Source organism: Harmonia axyridis, chromosome 6 (genome assembly GCF_914767665.1).
Source record: "Harmonia axyridis chromosome 6, icHarAxyr1.1, whole genome shotgun sequence".
NCBI lineage: Eukaryota > Metazoa > Arthropoda > Insecta > Coleoptera > Coccinellidae > Harmonia > Harmonia axyridis.
This window is the reverse complement of record NC_059506.1, coordinates 18,629,288-18,647,776: the sequence shown is the minus strand read 5'-3', so window position 1 is coordinate 18,647,776 and position 18,489 is coordinate 18,629,288. Positions and strand designations below refer to the sequence as shown.

Below are 18,489 nucleotides of genomic sequence, written 5' to 3'. Positions count from 1 at the left end.
TCCTCAATCCTGCTGGTTTTTTTTAAAAATTTGTAAAATTGGCTTGATGAAGGTAAGGTTATCCACATTAATAGCTAGTTTTCTTGTATTTTATCAACTGATTCTCGTTAGAAATGATTAATTAATCACATTTCAAGCTTTTCCCTAAAAAAAAATGGCTTTTTCTCGTCAAAAACTACTATTTTATTCATTGTTTACATCCGGTGGCGGCAATTATGTTCAATACGTAACGTCTGTCAAATGCCAAATAATCTGCAACGTTGCCAGTATGCCCAGATCTTCTTGATGGGATCGGTCTTTACTTGGTAGAAATTCATATTAATAAATTGTTTGAGATTATGACGTATTATAAAACTGTATGCAAACTCATAACATGACAAGTCTACAGGGTGGCCACTTTTTTAATGGGATTGTATTGGTAACTTTTAAACCATAAGAGTTAGAAAGTCGGTCAAATGGAAAAAAAGTTGCATGCATAGAAGCATTATTATTGAGATATAAGAAAAGTAAATTATGTCATTTTGATTTTTCTTTTTTTCCCACTTTATTTCAAATATCATCAAAAAATGTCACAGGAATTTTTTATTCGGCAGTAAATTATCCTCAATTTGACGTAATCAGATTTCGTTTCCAACGTTTCGTACTCTCTGGGACACCCTCAACCTCAATTTTTTCAATACGGACCTGCATATTTTATGACATTTTTCGAAATAACTTTTAACGCTGAATTCAACGATATATCATTCAAAGTAGATTTTCAGGTGATTTTGACCCTTATCCAATTTTCTTTGGGTCGGATCTGTATTACCTTTATTCAGTTTAATTGGCAACATGCAATATGCAATAAATTTCGATAAGAAAGTCAACTTACCCATCTTGAACTAAATGGAACATATTAGAATCAAAGCAAGAAACCAGTATACTGGTTTCTTGGTTCTTCTTTTATAATAATCATTTAAATATTTCAATTCATAATAATTAAACGAAAGTATCATTTAACGAAAGAAAAATCAGATGATTATTCGAAAGTAAATGAAAATTAATGAAGTAAGTGTTTGAAATGTCCACCATTTTGTAAAATAGGTACACTTTACGGTTCTGGAACCCATACTTCTTATACATTTGCTTGTTTGGTCTCCTTGAATACCTTTCGAAACATTCTCAATTTTCTCGCGAGGTATCACTATTGTTGTATTTGTCATTTGTTCCGTTGAAACAAATTACAGAATCGAACTTTATTTTGAGATCATTACGATATAATTTGTGCAAGGCTTGGTATTCAAATTTGAAATCATTGTATTCGCGTCTGTTGACTATTTTATTAACAGCAGTTTTTGAAAAATTCCATTCACTGGCCACAGTTCTCGATTTTTTTCTGGGTTCGATTGAATTTGGGTCAGAACATTGATATCGTTAATAAACTTATTTTTTCTTACATACACACCATTAAATTTGGATGAGGGTCAAAATCATCTGAAAATCAACTTTGAATGACATTGTGTGATATATCGTTGAATTCAGCGTTAAAAGTTATTTCGAAAAATGTCATAAAATATGCAGGTCCGTATTGAAAAAAATGAGGTTGAGGGTGTCCCAGAGAGTTCGAAACGCTGGATACGAAATCTGAATACGTCAAATTGAGGATAATTTACTGTCGAATAAAAAATTCATGTAACATTTTTTGATAATATTTTAAATAAAGTGGGAAAAAAAGAAAAATCAAAATGACATAATTTACTTTTTTTATGATATCTCAATAACCGGCCCTGATAATCTCGATTTGTTTGAACTGCTTTATAATGCTTCTATGCATGCAATTTTTTCTCCATTTGACCGACCTTCTAACTCTTATGGCTTAAAAGCTACCAATACAAACCCATTAAAAAAGTGGCCACCCTGTAGACTTGTCTTGTTTGGTTTCCGAAATAGTTATTTAGTAATCTTCCATTCAACTCTTTCTTAGTACCTATCCTCTCAATTAATTTTTACTTTAATCTTTAATAACAGTAATTAATGATTTTTCAATACTTTCAATCGGTTTGTCAATCAGAAATGCTTGACTGTGTAGAAATAGAGTATAAAGTTCTAATAAAGAGTCAAAAAAAATCGGTTACAGCTTTTAAGGCCTTTTTTTCAGCTAAGAAATTTTTTTTCAATGGCACCCATAGCTTCAGCAAGCGTTCAATAGCTAGAACTAGTGAAAGCCATCGAATTCTAGAATAAGAAAGAACATTGCTGTAAGTTGTTTCTGCATACTCACGAAAACCTTTCATCGTTCGACCCTTACAAAAAATATCGAAAAATATTTGAAAATTTCAAGACCAATAGAATGCACAGAAATTAAAATCATATCGGCGGAAGTGGAAGCAGTATTGTGAAGTCTATGCGCTAGACAACCGATAGTTTCATTGTCGAATTAAAAAAAAACTCGCCTTTATTTTACTTCGAAGTAAGTACCGCACTGACAGCGAAAATATTTTATATGGAAATATTAAGGTACTCTAAGGATTCAATATAAAATAAAGTGATTGCATAAGACTATTTTTTTGAACAATTTTAATAATTTTATTTTCAATCCTTCGGTTTCTGAAAAATAATGTTTGAGCAACGGAAACAGCATTTCAGATTTATGATTACTGGAATCCGTTGAGATTCCATGAAAACAAATTTTGTCTCACCTACACTATATAAGGAAATATGAATCTCATAACGGTCAAATTACTGACCGGGACAATTGAATAACTAACCGGGACACGGGGACTCAATGGTCCAAACCGGGACATGTCCCGGCGTACCGGGACGTATGGCAGCTAATCGTGAATAACTTTATGATGCAGATACAAATCGACTAACATGTCGATGGCGTTATGTTCACAAATACCTAAACTTATTGTGTGACATCTACGTTATATTTATTTCTACTACCACTTACCGTTACAGCCATCTATTGCAAAACGGCGCGCCGTTGCCGCGGCGGAAGCAAAGTTGTACGCCTTATATAAATATTCATATGAATATCTAAATATAAATATTTTTGAGAGGTTAGGCTTGATATCGGTGTAATATGGGATTTGGTCCCATAGAAAAACTCGAAGCACAAAATGGCGAACCCCCTCAAAATTTAAGGCTAGGACCGCCCTTGATTTGTCGTCATGAAAAGTTAGGATTTGCATCAAATATTTTCATGTGAGCAAGGGCGAAACGGTATATTCTAGGAAAAAAATCATATAGAATTCCAACCTAGAACCAGCATAGTATACCGAGTGAATCGTCTGAAATCAGCTAACGATACAAGGTTTCGGAAAAAAAGCTTTTATTTTCTAGCCGGATACCCAGTGAAGGATCTACCGGCATAGTGACGGGGTCCAAGGGGCGGAGCCCCTTCGGCGAGCAGAGCGAGTATATGTATATAAGAATGTTATCAAGTCTTATTTTTATAATCGAGGAAATAGACTATTTGATGTCTTGATTCTGAAAGAATTTATTTTCTTTAGTTTAAAATATAATATGATAACATACAAAAAAATATAATAACATACAAAGAAATAAAACGAGAAAATAAATAGAGAGAAATAACTTTCTAATCTGAAAGGAATCAAAAACAATGCTATTTCTTCGGGTTTCTCAATTCACACTTCTAACAGCTGACTAAATATAACATGTGGTAGTTTTAGGTTAGAATCTTAGACATAGAACATTAGAAGTTACAAAGTTGTTTGCCCTAAAAATGACAGTTTTATTTTCACATGTATAAGAGAGATCATGAAAATGCATGTATAAAAACACACAATGCCGATGTTCACGAATATATTCATCTTATTCATTCCACTGCGGAAAGAGCGTATGCATGCGACCAAAAACCTGAAATATTCGTCCAGATCCGAAAGCTAAAAAACGTGAAGCCGTAAATTCCCGTGCAGAAAAAAACCAATCTCTCATCGAGATGATGAAACTCATGAAAATTCCTCCGACGATCTCCGGACGTGAGTCAGGTTGCAGAAGTGAAGTGGGTTGGTTATGTTCATTCGTATAATATCTCATCCACGCTTGTATATACAGAGCATATCATATGGGAGACGGCCTCTCTCGGGACGGCAACGCCAACTATTTGATATGTTTTATCGGGTTCACTCAATACCTCTTAGTCTAGGAGGTATTGGTTCACCTGGGAGACGTATACCTCTAGAATTTTTTGACTCCCTTTTGGAACCGTTGCAACGGTTCCAACGCGTTGGTTGTCGATACGTAGAACGTCATACGGGGCGTATTTCTTTCTATACTTCAGAAGGCCTGGAGTTATGAATGCCACTGGCGCTTCGACAAATTGGATGAAAATTCATCGTTTTGAGTAACATGTAACGTTACCATTGCCATGAAACTCTAAGACTGATTACTAGGGGTGGTTTGGCTTATCTGGCAACAAAACTCCTACCCAGGTTCTTACAAATTCAATAAAATCAAAATATACAAAGATCGATCCTTTTCTCTCTTGACAAATACTATTGAAATAAAAACTCAACTTGAATCGGTTTTAAATGAATTACTGTGATATTAGGATGGAACCTCTTCTGTAGCTTATTTTTAGCCTTCTAAACACCAGATCTTAGCAAGAAGCTATAGTACTCCAATTCACATTCAGCGACGTTGATGTAATAACGCCAGATATTACGCAGGTATTCTCTCAGTTTCAGGAACTAAATTGGTTTAACGTACGTACTATTCCAACTTCTATATCTCAAAGAAGTTCTTCTTTACGATATTCCAATCCCAATGGATATTTCTATTGTTTAATCCCAAGGGAGGATTTCCTTTTTGATATTTTCAATCCCAAGAGAGATTTCTGTTGTTCCAATCCCACAGGAGGGGCTTTGGGAAAATGAACAACGATATTAGAATATGTTAACCCGAATATACAACTCCTTCTCGGATTTCTAAACAAAAAAATATAAGGAAATGAATACATTTATCATAAAATAAACCTGAGAAGGAGTTTTGTTGCAATTATTTGACACAAAAATAGTTATATCAAACCTGAAATATGTTTCCACAAAATAATTATTGAAAATCTTGCAGAAAATTATCTCTGTTTCTTTCTCTAGATACGCGCATTCGTTGGCGCTTCATAGGCGACCAATCACACACGACGAATCGACAAATTACCGCGTTTTTTGAAAATTCCAGTAGTGTAACGTGCATTGAAGCGTGCAAAATCGTTGCAAAAAAGTTTAGGTGGTTGATTGGTTTAAAATTTTGGACGTGGAAAATTCGTCGCTATGTAGTATGCACATTGTGACGTGCCTTGTGATATTATTTAGATAACATCAGAACGTGCTTCCTAATTAACGCATTTTCTGGAAATAACGTGCTGGACAGATCTGTCCGATTTATTTGAATACCGAATGCTATTTGATCAAATATTGAATGTTTTGTAAGCATTGAATTCGATGAAGAGTGTGGACTGCTAAATTTACTCTAACCGAGACTTATTTCTTGTATTTGTGATCGAATCAGCTACTTGAAGGCTTTATCAAGTATAATCAATCATTCCTATAAAATAAGTAGTAGCGGTTGAAACAAGTTATTTCGATAGAAAGTTTGCTTTACTGGGGGGAATAATGGGCTCAAGGTCAATCATTTTAATTTTGACTTCGAGCTCCTTATTTTCTGAATAACCTATTCCAATTCCATAAAAATGAACTAGAAAATTAAGTGAAGAAAGTGTTCAAGTAGACCATTACTGTTTTCGATACAAGATTCTTTGAACCACATCAAAATATGTATTTGAGCTATTTTGGAATTATTGAAAACAAAAGTGGAAAACAAATTTTGTTTTATCGAAAGTATTCGATACTCGGTGTCTTGAAAGTGAAAATAGGTACTAGCATATCAACTACCTACTCTGGGATACTCTCTATATTCGCAAAAACTAACAAAATGTTCAAGGCAAACGTAGCAAATATTGTCTAAAATATTTATCTGCAATCTAGAACATAAATTCAACGAATGTTGAAATATATAATTTTCTGTACTTATATTCTTTCTATTGTAATTTTGGACCATATTATAACCGTCTTGTTACAAAAGAAGTTGTAACTTTTCATTCTACTGAATCCGAATTTCTCAACAATGTCAAAATTTTCACGGTTGATTTCGTTCAAATTATCCCATTGAAATCACGTCGGGCAATTCTACATCACAGGAATGAATGCAGTTCCGCAGGAAGCTTGAGGTCGCTACTTTTATCGTGATTTAACAGTCGGAAGGGGACGCGGAGGCGAAGGAAAGGAAATAATCACAGATTGATTCGCTTACTGGCTTCCACAGGAAGTTAATCTGATGATTCAGGTCATTTTTTTTTACTCTGAGTGTTCAGCCCGATGATGCATTTCCCGCTAACGTATTCCTGAAGAATAGCCGGTTTTCGTCTTTTCAGAAGCGCTATTTCGAGTGGAAGATGAAACTTTTTTTCAAAGAATGGGTTAATCTTCAAATATTTATAATTATTCAGACGATATCAATCCAAAATTGGGGTTCATCTCAAGTTTGGCTCTAAACAGGATAACAAACGGTTGATGAACGGAAAACTTTAATGAATTCAATTGAGATAATTGACTCTCTGAATCCCGAAGGATGGCGCTACACGCTACTCAATACTCTGCAGAACAGCACCATCAAACTCATCCGTTCTGTGGGTAAGTCATCACCCTCCTTGCTATCTGGATGAAATGCCTTACTGATAATTTCATCAGTGGACCTGAGATGAAAATGGGTCGATTTTGTTGCGATTCAGCAGCGATTCGTAGATAGAAATTTACTTAGAAGTTAACTCGTGTGGTACCCATAAACATAGCTTCTTCTTGAGACTTGACACCTTTGCCTTATGCAAATGGTTACAATCAGTCTTTTGTGCAATGTTTAGCTGTTGCGTCATATAATAAAATCAAATGAATTTAGGTTTTCCACATTTTGAAAATACTAAAATAGCATTTTCATTATCTTATTTCTCGAATTCAAATTTAATAAAATTGATTTGAATTGTGTTAATTCTTATCGACTAGCACGTGACTGCGAACGCCAATCAGGCAATTTGACGTCATAGCACTGAAGCGTTTAGAACATAGACAAACTAATTTAATCTAGAAACAGTTCATTTATTGCTTAGAAGGTCAGATGATATAATCAAACCGACTTGACTGTCCATATCAGCTGATATCAGTTACGTTTGACAGACCGTTAGCTTGGTTAGCACGTGGTGACATTAGATAAACCAGTTAGTTTGTCTATGGTGGTGACTCTATTATGCAGTTACGTCACCATAACACCGTGACAGAATGAAGCGTTTTAGCGGGAATTTTGAAAACTTTTTTATTTACGTATATTTTATTGGTATTTTCTATATTTCTCCATGAAAATTTTTTTTTTTCGTGTTTATACGGGGTTTATCTACAAATTAAAAGCAATTTCAAAATATGAGCAACATCCCTATTGGCAATAAGAATCTCTTACATCTTGACACATCAGTTAATATAAAATGAATAAATTTTGTAATTAGGGACTCAAATTAGGAGTTCTAATTTCTCCACGCGAATTCATCTATTATATTTATTGTATGCCCAATTCATGTATGATACCATTAATGTTCAAATGCCCCCTCGTTTCATTTCTCGTTATCATTGGTCATAATTTTTTATCAAGCAATATATAAAGATTAGGCATACAAATGTCATTCCCGCCACTGAATTGCCTTGAAATTTGTCAACAGCCCCCCTACGATGACGCACCAGAGGATCAACCCGTCGTTGATCCACTCGTAAATGAAACGTCCTGCCATTAGTGCCCCCATACGGAAAAGTTCCACAATAATTAATTCCGCGTCCGAAATTGTTTAATCTACCGATTCCCTCACGTGAGCTTCGCCCCCCTCCATCTAAATTCCTCCGACGTGATGGCAGTCTCGTTATTACCATTTGGAAAATGCGTAAAAACTGGCACTGAGCTGATGATGTCTCATTTGTAATTGCCGAAACACCGGCGTCGATTGCAAAAGAGCCCTACAGCCGATGTACTCAGTAATGACGTCATTCCGTTAATCTGTCATGACGAGTTTTGGAACCAGGAGCAGTATTATACGTGTTTTCTCGCCTTTTTTCAATGTTAAATAAAAAGAGGCTGGGGTGTCTGAAAGCGACGTGATCCGTGGATTAATTTTGACAGTTTCAGCTGGGAATTAAAATTCTGGTAATATGTTTTGTGCAATTCATCACTAACTTGATCACTCTCCGGAAAGAATAAACAGCGAAGACACCTGCAGCACTGGGGTTGTCTGGCAAGAATGGGTTTATTTTCAAATATAATTATTCAGACACTTTCAATCCAAACTTGGGATGAAAGCTCTAGCATAACCAACCGTTGATGAGCGGTAAACTTTATTGAATTCATTTGAGAGAATTGACTCTCTGAATCCCGAAGGAAGGCGCCATACGCTACTCAATACTCGGCACAACAGCACCACTCCTTTTTATCTGGATGAGTTGCCTTACTGATTATTTAATCGATTTTCAGAAAACTGGCGTCGAATTTCCCTGAGTAAAATGTATAGTTGGAGGCTCATACCTTTGGACCCTTTGAGTTCATCAGTTTCTCTGTTGGTATAGTCCCCTTTTTTTTTTGGAAAATCTTGTTGACGAAGAGATGATCATCCTGATAAGCGATGGATTCTTTAGGTAAGATTAGAGAAGGGGCGAAAGATCATCCGACCTTGCATGCACCTTGACCTAAAGATCTATTGTATATCCCCGCGTTGATAACCAATCAGGCAACAGTGGCACAATGAACTTCATCACCTTTCTGGTGGCTACATCTATCACTTGTCCCGACTTTAAAAACCAAGAGCCAAGCATTCCGGTGAACTGCTTCACATTCGCATGTAGCAAGTGTTGTCTCTTCTTGACAAATGCAACACGTGTCTTCAGCAGGACAGGGCCCCGTGAAGAAGTAAATTGGCCCCTCTTTGACCATTGATTGTCAAAACGCCAAACGCAAGCTTTCTCTTATGTTCTCATTCCGTAACTGGTTTCACCTGATGACTGGCGATATGGCTGGGAAGCCACAAAATGGCTCTAGCTCCTGGGATATAATACTGTTATAAGAAGGATGATTAATTACAGAAGAACACCCATTGACAAAGTCTTTTTTCTTTTTGTTAACAATTTTCAATGAATGTTAAGAGCAAAAATGACCTTGAAAGGAATCTATTTTAACATTACTTGACTTGGAGCTTACATATTTACTCACTGACTGATATGACCAAAAGCATCATATTTTGGTACGAGATGTCACTTTCTGCAGAATCTGTATTTCCTGTTGAACCCAACCTCACTTTCTCCTACCAGGGTAATGTTGTTCCGTAATGAAAGTCTTTAGCTCTTTCCAAGAGTCAAATGAATTTTTGATTTCTAGGTATTTGAGGTAGTGTGCAGCTCTTTATGGCGAAGATACAAAAATATCACTTTTCTGTCATTCGTATCCTTTTGATTTTTTTGATGATCAATTCTTCAGATGCGAAGAAAAGAAATAACTTATATGACAATGAAATTGGATTGAAGATTGGAGAAATCAAGATAAGATGAAATGGCGCAAGGATGATACATGCTCCTTTGAAAACTACGACAGCCTTGTAGTTCATTTTGTGCTTTAGTCTTCTGACTTCTTATTCTACAAGAAATTTATGCGATAGTAAAAGAGATACCGTTCATATTTATCGCGTCGCCGTATCAAGCTTACGAGAAAGGATAGTTCGATTCAACAAGCATCTTGCTCGTTATTCTATCTATTCAGAGATGAGCCGACATCTTCTCGTCGAATTTATTTGAGAACATGCAAAACCTATGAGTATCAGGATACAATCTACCTTACTCTTTCTTTTTATAATTGTCATATCGGAAATTCTCTTCAGTTTTTGGAAGTTCGATAAAAAAGTATCATAAATTTCGGAATAGTTTTAAGTTAATTATACTTATATCGAATGGGCTACTGAAGAAATTAAATATGTCTATGTCTTTCTACTGAGCATTCTAACTAAAGTAAGATTTAAATTATATATCAACACGATACGATAGTAATTGAAGGGAATTGACCACAACATAGATAATTAAGCTGATCTCTTAATAATGTGCAGCCTGCTCTTTGGCATTTCATCATTGTTCGTAAATATTCGAAAGGTCTATACAGGGTGTCTGGAAAAGTGTGGGAAATCTTTCGGATTCAGATAAAACATAAAAAAATTAAATGACAAGTTCCCATCATTTTGTTTCCTGGCTGCCCTCCCTATGGAGATACGGCCTTCTTAATGACATCACTGGAAATCCATTTTAGTGGAATGAATTTCGAACTTCCCTAGTAAACTAAAAGAGCTAATCTAAGGGCAGTATTTTAAGAGGTCCTGTCTACTGTTCATCATATCAAATATTCTTTAAATTATATTGAGTAGTTTGAAATTTATTCCAGTGAAATGGATTTCCAATGACGTCATTCAGGACGACGTATCTCCATAGGGAGGGCCGCTAGGAGAAAAATTTATAGGAACTTGTCATCATATTTTTTTATGTTTCATCTGAATCCGAGAGATTTTCCACATTTTCCCGAACACCCTGTATATGACTTTCCACCATCTAACGTAATTTAACGTTCCTCAATTTTCACCGATCAGAGTAAATATTAACCGCATGAGCCATTGCCTCATCGTTTTCCATATATGTACATACAATGGTTTCATCGACAAACGGGCGTTGATTGAACCGCGTGATGCACAATGGAACGATACCGCCCGTAATTGATCCTCCGATCGGAACTGAATCAAAACACTGCGGAAACCTCACGCTGTACGCAAACGGATCAAATACTAACCGGTCTATCCCATACGTTGAGGCTCGACCGCGGGACAGCCAGAGGTCAAATGACCCCGGCCAGTTTATGGCAATCGTGGCGGCGATGAAGAGTCGCGCTGGACTTGTAGTGTGTATTTTCGACGGGACACCTATCGGATCCGATCTGCTGCAGTCCAGGCGGACACGCACTAAATTTGCAGTGGAAATGGCTGGGATACGGGCTCGGGCACTTGTAAGGGGAACGGCTACAAGTCGTTTTGGTCGGTACAACGCGTTGCGAAGGTGCTAATTCAATATGCTCGCGAGGTGATGGCGTGTTAGAACCTGAGTTCAAGCAGGGATGTGTCGCGTATATGTTTATTATATGGGATATATGCGAGGTGTTCACCTTAATTTTTTTTTTAATGCTGTAGTTTCATTTATGATTTCGAAACTATCAAAACCTTCACAGTCCAGTCAAAATAGACATTTCAGTCTTGAGGGCGTACACTACTTTTCTCACCCTGTTCTTCAGTACAGATTCATTTTGTTTCTATACAGAAATGGCTTCGTCATTTTTCTATTTTTTCGAAGAAACCTTCGTATTACAGTTCAGAATGAACTCACTGATTTTTTTCACAAAAAAGTTCAAAGTTTTTGTTTTATATCACTTCGAGAATTCAATAGTTTTTCAATAGGAACTCAAATGAATTCAAAAAAAAATTATAATCATGGAATTACCAATTTTTCTAAAACACTACCATGATCCAATTGTCATTCATCGTTTCTTTACTTGATAATATTTCCATTTATAGATATTCTGAATTTTCAAGTTTTTCTCTTATAATTCACGAGGTATTCAACTGAAATTTGGCATAAATATTATCATTGATAGTTCACACCATGTGACATGTCATTTTCTATAGCAAATGATCAAATTAACAGTGGTTCCCAAAAAAAGGTCTGGAGCAAAACAAGGGATATTGTTCCAGAGAAAATATCACCCTGTGGATTTGCTATCGAAATTGGCATGTCACATGATGTGAACTATCATTGATAATATTTATGCCAAATTTCAATTGAATATCTTGTGAAGTGTAGATACTATAAGAGATAAACTTGAAAATTAAGAATATCTATAAATGGAAATATTATCAAATAAAGAAGCAATAAATGACAATTGGATCATGGTAGTGTTTCAGCAAAATTGGTAATTACATGATAATAAAAAAGTTTCAGAATTCATCATTGAAATAATTGAGTTACTATTGAAAAACTATTGAATATTCAAAGTGATCTAAAAACAAAATTTATAAACTTTTTGTGAAAAAATTCAGTGAGTTTATTCTAAACTGTAATACTGTAAGCCATTTCTGCACCGAATCAAAATGAATCTGCACCGAAGAATGAGAAGAGTATAAGAACATATGAGTTTTTTTGAATTATGTTCACATGTATGATACGCTCCTGGAGTTTGGCCCGTTCCTCCCGAGTCACCCTGTATAATGAACATGAAATGTGAGGATATGTTGTATTAAATGTGATAGAATAGGAGACACTATAAATTGCTCATTTGCAATAACTATACATTCAAGATTTCTCATTTCATAGGACTAGTCATATAATGAAAGTAAAAGTGGTCATAACTATTCATTTTCAGCAATAATTAGTTATCTGATTAAACTTAAATCAAAAAATTCCAGAAAATGATGTAACTTCTACTTTCCTGGTCAATATAATACCTCAGATGGTTTGAATCCTCATTAACACTATGCATCAAAATGACAATCAATACAAATTCAAGTGGCCAGTGAAGAGTAACCAGTTAAGAATACCTCCTCATGTAGATCGCAAATCACTTCGAAATCATTTATTCATGTCTATACTGAAATCGAGTGACCCTGTGGAATTTGTTTGTTTTAATAAGTTGTTTAATAATAATTTTGATATTGCCGCTCTGTCCAAGAGACCGAATTAATCCTAAGTTCGAGATCAATGAAGATGATTAGAATTCTCCGGCAATCGGTATCCCTCCTAGCCATTGTCTCTTGCGTCATCGAACTCGTTTTCGAGCATCGATCTCGGATGATAACTGTTCACGAACTACCAGATTTTGATCTCGGTACACGAATATTTTGCAAGTAATTCGAACGGTTGCGTCGTCCCGATCTCTTCTATGATTTATCTCCTCGTCTGTGCGCATTATGGGTAATTTTCACGGCGTTCTACAATCATCTTCTCGTCGAGGCTATGCGATGATATAGTTGATGCACCTGACGTTAATCGATTCGTTGTGGATGATATAAAGTTAGTTACTTATACTGGTTGATTGGAATCGGCTCGACTATTTACTTTGATAAAGAAAAAGGACAACAAAAACATCACTACGATGCTAGGAAGAATATAAAAATTTAGAAAATTATTTAGAAACCCCAGCTCTCAAAAATATGACCATCAAACAATATCACAGATGATTCTAAAATCAAAAACAGTTGCAATCTACTTCGGAGGAACAACAGTAAAGAAAGAGAAAGCAGGAAACGTCAAAATAGAAAATCAGACGATATTATGGAGAAAAGAAGCAAAACATATGGGAGTAATACCAGATGAAAGAATTAATTTTAACAAACAGATAGAGACTGTAACCGCTGCTCAACCCTTAGAAAACAAGGTAAAGATGATAAAAATAGTGCTAATATCAAGCATTAAGTATGTAGTAGTAACCTGGTATAATACGAAAGGATAATAAGGATCAGTGGCAAAGTACGCTAAATACAGTAATCAGTGGCAGTAAGCCTTTCGGGAACTGCGACCATGTAGATCTTTTGTTCTCTACCCTACTCGAGACCCTACTCATTCATGGAAACCCAAGGAGGTCGTCAATGAGGTTAATAAAACTGACAACCTCTTCAGGGGTCTTGGCCGTTACCTCTCGGGTATCCAGGACCGGCTTCCCCATATGAATGGTTCTTAGGCCAGCCAGCTCTGGAAACTTGCATACCATGTGTTCAGCTGTTTCTACTTCTGATCCACAGAGCCTGCAAATCTCATCTGCTGACTTTCCCATACGGTACAAATGATTTTTGTACCGACAGTGCCCCGTCAGCAGTCCCGCCATCATCCGAAGCTCAGCTCGTGACAGCTTCAAGAGCTTTCTGGCATAGGTAGGTGAAATCATCACGAATTTCTTGGCCTGAGTAAGTCCAGGAGTGTTTGTTAGTGGGTTATCCTGTTATTCAACTCCCATAGCTGGACCGCTGCCTTATGTTGGTCTTTTTCTAGCCCACAGAAAAGCTCAGGTCCAGCAGGTGTTAACATTGATGCACTTTTTGCAAGTTCATCGGCTTTTTCGTTTCCTTGAACACCACAGTGCCTTGGTACCCATAGTAGAGGAGTCATTTTGTTGCCTCTGGCCAAATGCTTTATGGTGTTACGGCTCTTCCAGGTCAACCAAAGACCCTTGGCAGTACGATTCCAGGGATCCAGCGTGGTCTGACTGTCCGTGGTGATGTAGACATGCGCCCCTTGAGATTCATTTTAACACATTCCTGAGCGCATACGTGAACAGTCAGTATCTCGGTCTCCCCTTAAATCTACAACATTGTTACATAATTCTCGCGCACTTATCAATCGTTTAATTAGCATAATTGATTCAGTGCGCTTCCTTGATCATTTTTGAGTCGAATTGAAATAAATATGAATGGGATTGAAAGTCATTATCGAACAGACTCTGATGAATCAAACAAACCGGCCTGCGGCAGTTTCGATCTGATCGAATTCGACCATAAACAAAAATCAGCTTATCTTCCGTGCTCATCTGACGTGACTACGATGACTACACGCTTATTAAGGCAGTAATTGAGTGCTGCGGCGGCAGATATTCTGCTTTCATCGATTTTATCTGTCGTGTCACGCGACAAGTCGATGTCGTGTAGTTAAAAACAAAAGAGTTATTAGCATACTCGCAATTTTCAATCTGGTACGAAAATTTATTTTTCTTCAAAGAATTGGCCACTGCTTTCTTCTCAATCATTTGGTGTGTTTGGGTTAAGTATGTTTTATGTTTATTGCTATAAAATTCTTCTTTGTAATTATAACTAGGGATTCATCAAGCCAAGTAGCTTGATATTTCAAATTTCAACCTACTACTTGACTAAAATTAAGCTCGTGAAAAATTACATACTTGAGCTTGACTTGACTTGACTTTAGATATTTATTGCTTGACTCGATATCAAGCTACTTGATATTACTTTAGCTTGATATGCACGTGTCGCACGGCTTATATTTCTACAATCTCGTGCGCGCTTAGACTAAATAAGATTCCTCGAGCGCCGAGAGATTGAAGTATCCGCCAGTTTGACTTTATAAGTAGTTTTCTCACATTTCTATGAAATCTATTTGTAGATTCAGAAATAACTTTCCGAACTTTGGGAAAGACAATTTCCCAATGCTGCTCTTACAGTTAGAGAAACCCACAATAGGTTAGGCGACAAATCTTTAAGATGCCTCATGTGTTTTAGATCCTGGATGGAAAATTATGAAATCAAACGAAGCCTGGAGGTTTCTCATTACTCTATTGAGAAACTTCATTTTTTTATTATTTTAAATTATTATGATTTATAGTTATTCAATTTATGTGTCTATTTCAAAAATGTTGATATTTTCGGTTATTTCATACAATAAGTTTAATAAATAAAAATGTTTTTTGCATGTTTCCTTATCATTTCTTAATTTTTTTTATTGATGCTAATGAAACTACTGAAAATCAAGTAGCTTGATATGTTCCATGTATTTGATAAATAAATACTTGACTTGGCTTGAGATTGAAAAACTACATAAGCACAATATTTTTTACTAATTTTTTTTTTACCACAATCAAAAAAAAAGTACTTCATCCACGGTTGTTGGACAAATTGTTCAGTGGAGGAGTGGTCTTTACGGTCACGACAAAAATGTATTGGATTAAACGACAGACCGCAGAAAATAACTTCCAATTCACGTTTTCGTGATAAAGTGGAGGAGTCTTTTGAACGTTACCACCGTTATACCCGTAATTTCTTTCAAGTAACACTGAAGAATCTTGAAAATGATAAATAACTGTAATTATTAGAGTTGAAGGTGCCTAACATCGTATTCTAGGTTACTTCGTGACTTTTGGACTAAAAGTAAGACTTGTTCACTTGTTAGGCCACTACCCTCTACTCAGTTTTCAATCTACACCATCAGGTTGAAGTTTCAAGACGCAAAAATTAATACAGGCAGATAAAAATGAGAAAATGCCTAACGGAAGGTCAGAACCTTTTGAGGGCTCTTTAATTCAAGCCCAATTCCTTATGAATGACGAGCGCTCAGAGGCTCAAAACCTCCTAACTTCCGCGTCAGAACTGATGAAAACAATCAGCACAGAATTTTGCAGAAAGTTTGAAATAATTATTCTGAATCTACACCCAAAATATAATACGGATCGGATCTGGAATTTCTTTTCCAATATTATTGAATTTTCTATGGTTCCGACTTCCGATGAAGTGTTTTGCTCGAATTTGGGTATGAAACTGTAAATTATTATTTCATATCGACATTTGAAATTTCAACTCTATCAATTTTGTGGTCACGGAAATAAGTTACTTTTAATTTTCGTATGCTTCGAATACGCAACTTATGGACCGACTGCTACAAAATTTAATTCTTCTCGAATGTATGAAAAACATTTTAGTTTTAAAATATTTATTAATCAAAGAATTCCTTGTGTTTCTCATTAATTAATGGGAAATAATACTAAATGGATATTCAATTGAAATTATATAATCAATCTACTTTCACAATATGTTTCCAAAAATTTCTATAAAACATTATAAGGGCCAATTGCACCATTCAAAAAATTAACACTGTTTACGTAATCAATGTTTAGTACTCACCGATGTTCATAATTTCTACCGATTTTGATAACAATCGATGTTTAGCTAAACAGGAGATATGTTTGGCAACATTTCAAAATGTCGACGGTGAATGATCACCGTCGATATTTTGAAATGTTAAATGATTTCTCTATGAAGAGAAATCAGGAATTTCTAGTATAATGTTCTCTGTTCTTGTGGTGACAAAGTTAACATAAATTCCAAATTATTATTATAAATTGTCATTGAATGATAATTCACGTTCTGAATCTGAATCCATATTTCAATTTTAAATTTTCTCACAAAACCGAACACAGAAACACACAATGTGACACAATCAGATTATGTCCATTTTGAGTTGCGCAGAACCATAGACCTAATATCAATTTGAAGATAAACGTCAAAATTTTCCTGTTTAGTGTAATCGGTGAATTGGCCACATTAAACGTCACTTAAAAGATGGTGCAAGAGAAATCATAGAGTAGTCAATGTTCAAAATTTTAATCAATGTTCAGGCAAACGGTTCAACTGGCCATAAGCCTCATGTGATTCTGTTGCCGATAAAAATCATTCATGATAAATCTTCCAACCTGCAATAGTTGAACGATGTAAACGCCTATGCAATACTCCACCTCAAGGTTATGGTCATATACTAAAACATTCCGTTATTGAAATACGGTTTCATTTCTTCGCGAAGACTTGTAGGAATGTTCGCGATGCTGGTACCCATATTAATTTTCGATTTTTTTTATTGCAGAAGACATCAACAGAGCAATACAACCTGGCATGGCACCCCTATCATCGGCGTCAATAGCCCCGCCCATCACCACCGCATGGCCCACGAGAAAGTCAAGGCCACCACAAACGATATGTTCGAGCTCATCGAAAAAATTCAATGTTCCCGACTAGATGACCAAAGATGCATGTTGCCCGTTTCTTTCAATCAGGTAAGACTGGCGCAAAATTTCAAACTGATGATAGGCTGGATATACCTCTATTTATACAGGGTGATTCACCGCGATGGCCTATTAGACGTTTATGGAAAACTAATCATAATTTTGAGCTGAATATTTGCATATTGGGGTTTGAGACCATGACCTTTCTCCCCAAAATATTTTCAGATCTCTACACTGTATACTGCTCTAACGTTCTTCACCTTATTGACTGTGCTTCATTCGAGAATTAATTTGTCATTACTTATGTTAGCAGAATTCCTGAACTCTATTAGTATTTGTTGGTTTGGCCTAGTGAACCACTGCAATCTTATGGTTTATTTATTGATTCGTAGACGGCAGAATGTTTTTCAAAAATATACAAATAATATATCTCTTTTTGTATCTGGAAGCGTTGGACGAAGTTGTGTAACTGCAATCGGTTTTTCACATTCCGTTAGTGATTGATATTTGAAATTATTTTTTTAATGGAAAAATTCAACAAGTATAATAATATTACGATGATTTAGACATAAGCTCAGTCGGTCATGAATATCTTTCTAAATATATATTCTTTTGAGAAAGAGCAATACAAATTATTAATTTCAAACAATGAAGCATATGTGTCTATGAATCTCAGTATTAGCAGATGAAATGTAACGGGGCATCATACATTTCAACGTATGATATAAGAGAACAGATAAAAACCTCAGAAAAATCTCTGTCTCTCCATATAGGTGCGGTGATTGGTTTATGTGTTTGTTTACAAAATAAGCTGACACATTTATATTGATGGGC

General features: G+C 35.7%; 1 protein-coding gene across 9 annotated transcripts in view; it reads left to right on the top strand.

The window, feature by feature from the left end:
• LOC123682992 (rap1 GTPase-activating protein 1) overlaps positions 1-18,489 on the top strand; it is a 514,048-nt gene that overhangs the window by 326,351 nt on the left and 169,208 nt on the right. For 8 of the 9 annotated variants that reach the window (XM_045621871.1, XM_045621882.1, XM_045621872.1 and 5 more), the window contains one exon: positions 17,517-17,706. In XM_045621871.1, the coding sequence (XP_045477827.1) occupies positions 17,517-17,706 (190 nt within the window). Of the gene's footprint in view, positions 1-17,362; positions 17,398-17,516; positions 17,707-18,489 lie in introns of those variants that run through there. The other variant, XM_045621878.1, reaches the window with a different exon arrangement.